We start from the raw sequence: 3024 nt of genomic DNA, 5'->3' as shown, positions 1-3024 counted from the left end.
GAGTGTTCGTTGTTCCTACGCTGCAGAGAGTCCGCGAAGGCATCCCAGGGAGGAGGGGCGGGGTGTGTGAGAGGGAGCTGCGGGAGTGAGGGATGGTTACCCGTTCCGTTGTGGCGTGGTTACGGCCGACAGTGACCATTTAATAAAGAGCTCGTTGTGAGATCCACTGTGTGCTTATTCCAGCGTCCGACGGACGCTACAATACTGTGGAATCAACAGATTCAATATAAAGTTCAAGAAGCAAAATCTTAACAGAATAACGGACAAATAAAACCGAGATCCTGTATTCTACAACACATACAGTCATATGAGCTACAGCAGCAATGCTTTTATACCAAACACTTGAAGTTGAAAACCTGCATCAGCGCTGAAACACAGAACCTTCCACGAGATGCAAGTATGACAATGAACCAAAAACATAATATTTGCAGCAAATGAGCCATTAATTGAAAAACACTTAAGCCAGCAGACGTATTGAAAAGCTGTTAGACATAATACTGCACACTTGATAGAACTTTATTAATTCCTTTGGAGACTCGCCTCAGGGAAATTCGGATATAGAAACAAAAGTCGCACAATTGGTGTCTGAATGTCGCTCGGTGATTCGCCTCCTTCGATTTTGCCCGATTGCATCTCCATTACGTACAAAAGAGCCTTTGTGCAGTCGCCCAGTCCTGAGCTTTTGTCCTTCAACAATGAAGATACTGTCAGAATCTTTCAGAACCACAGTAAATATTCCCTTAAGCCCAACACCGATGGGAGAAATGAATGGACCGATCTAATAAACTTCAATGTTTAAAACCAACTTTCCCGTGTAGACTACACAATAAGTGCTGAATAAATACTATTGTACAAGAAACAATGGCTCCATGTATGCTCCAGTCAAAGCCTGCTGGTTGTTTGATGACTATGGGAAAGGAGCATAAGCATTCCTGTCTCCCTTGTTTCAAATCTCCAAGCAAACGGCATGATTCCACATTTATTTCACCAGCAATTGACCAAGATCAGCAATGGTTGACAACAGCATTGCATAAAATGCAATATCTCCTCAAGCATGACCTGAAGCTGAAACAAATTCAGGCCACGTTTCGCCACGCTTCACTTTAAAGCCACGCCTACAAATAAAACGCAGAGTCAACTGGCTAGAAATAAATACTCTCTCTCATTAACCAGGCAGTTTGGGGAACACTAACTGGGAAATTGTATCAAGCTAGCATCGGGTACAATGTGAAAACAAATCTTTATACTGAAGAAAAAAAAAAAAAACTCTAATACCCATATCAATAACATCACTCTGAAAACTTATTCACAGATGCAATAAAAAAAAAAAATAAGAAATCAGATTCAGATTCCTTTGGCACATCTCAGCTGGTGTGAGGCTTGACAGACGCCACAGATTGACCTTTTTCTGTCCCGTTTGCCATTGTTGGCGTGCCGATACAGTTCCAGTCCACTGGGTTGAGGAGCTGCATGGTCTTCTTGTGCGTCCAGATGGGGTTGATGATAAACGTAAGCAAAGCAAGGCCAGTGAAGAAGATCACACAGAGGGGCAGGGCCACGTGTTTACTCATCTCTTTCCAGTGGTTCCATATAAACCACCAGATGTAGTAAGTGATAACCATGCGACAGTGGAAAGCATGGATCATCAGCCACTGGTTGGCTCTCCAAAACCTGGTCCTCGACAAGCCAGCCTGTTGCAGAGAAAGAGAGACAAAATGATGTCATGGACTTAAAATAAAATGCCTTGCCTCTTACTTCTCAACAGAATTGCACTGACAACCCTGAAACAGCTCAAGTAAAAATGTGTGAGTAGGAAAAATTAAGAAAGTTTCAGTACTGGCTCAATATTTCTTTTCCCATAACTTCCTTTAAAAAAGAAAAAAAAAGAAAAATTTATAGTCTGCCAAATTCGGAACTGAAACTTGGTGACACTTCTGGTAAGTTCTGCGGTGACTTACAAGAAACTGCAGTGAAAGGATGATCAACAGAATCCAAACGACTCTGTGGCGACTGAGAAGCCAGCTAAACAGTGACAAAGGAGAGAAACCAGGTGTAGGATACCTGGCACCCAAAGTCTCTTACCTTCAGCAACACCCAGGAAACGCATGTGAATGGCGTGCTCATCTCCATCAGCAGAACTACCATCGGCATATAGTGGCCCACGGAATCACACACAACCAACCCCGCGTAGCCCAACAGGGCGAAGAAATGGTGCGTCGCCAATTTGACGTCGAAGGACATAAATATCACATTGGAGGTATGAAAAGATAAATTCTCAAACACGAAGAAACCGGTGGCTGTGAGGATATTGAACCACGACCAGTCCTCTTGTCCCGTCACCCTGTCTGTGTTAAGCACGGAGCCCCCAGTCAGGGCCCTGAGCCCGGCGACTGTACTCTGGATGCCAAACGCCGCTCGCGTCGCCGCGAGGTTCCAGAAAACCTTCTCCCTCGTCAGCAAGGATTTGTAGGTGCGGGACAGAACCGCGGAGAGGATGTGGCAGAGGAGAAACACCGCTGCGTAGAAGGCACAGGCCAGGCAAATAAGAGCGAGGCGGTAGTCCCATGAAAAGTATTCTGCCCCAGGCTGGGGAGGAGGAGGAGGAGGAGGAGGAAGAGGGGGGGTGGCCTGCATGGTGTTGGAGATCGGACACGTGGGTCTCAGCCACGCTCCTCTACCGCAAGAGGTGGAAGAAGCATGGCGTCACCTGCAGAAGGGAAAGAAAAAAGCATGGGATTCATCCATCGTCGAATGCAACCGTCTCGTCTACAGCCGCGTATCCGCCTTGTGGGTCACGGCCCCCACAGCTCTGCTGGAGCCCATCCCAAATGTGATTCAATGTACAAAAATTATAAAAACATACGATACTAGCACGTACTACTATGGTAGTAGTAGTAGTAGCACAACGAATACTAATAATACTGTAATTCAAGGACACTTTGCAACAAGCAGAACAATTGAGAGGTGGACCTAAGCGAGGCTAAAATAATAATTACTCAAGTTATATTGCGTTATTACACCAAA

At 45.3% G+C, this 3024-nt stretch overlaps 1 protein-coding gene across 1 annotated transcript; it reads right to left on the bottom strand.

Moving 5' to 3' along the window:
• Positions 1-966: 966 nt before the first annotated feature.
• Positions 967-2634, bottom strand: cln8 (CLN8 transmembrane ER and ERGIC protein). The gene is made up of 2 exons (XM_068752057.1): positions 2083-2634; positions 967-1691 (listed from the first exon to the last, which is right to left on the bottom strand). Exons 1-2 carry the CDS (start codon positions 2632-2634, stop codon positions 1365-1367), a joined length of 879 nt encoding a protein of 292 aa, XP_068608158.1. The 3' UTR covers positions 967-1364.
• Between the last annotated feature and the right edge of the window lie 390 nt (positions 2635-3024).

The sequence above is a fragment of the Brachionichthys hirsutus genome, chromosome 18 (assembly GCF_040956055.1).
Source record: "Brachionichthys hirsutus isolate HB-005 chromosome 18, CSIRO-AGI_Bhir_v1, whole genome shotgun sequence".
Classification (NCBI taxonomy): Eukaryota; Metazoa; Chordata; class Actinopteri; order Lophiiformes; family Brachionichthyidae; genus Brachionichthys; species Brachionichthys hirsutus.
This window is presented reverse-complemented; position numbering and strand designations above follow the sequence as displayed.

What these genes read in the sequence shown, in the direction of transcription:
- cln8 (XM_068752057.1), bottom strand. Translation starts at nt 2,634, where the DNA reads ATGCAGGCCACCCCCCCTCTTCCTCCTCCTCCTCCTCCTCCTCCCCAG. An exon ending in TTTCCTGGGTGTTGCTGAAG is followed by an intron (nt 1,692 to 2,082) that starts GTAAGAGACTTT and finishes TCTCTGCAACAG; the next exon opens with GCTGGCTTGTCGAGGACCAG.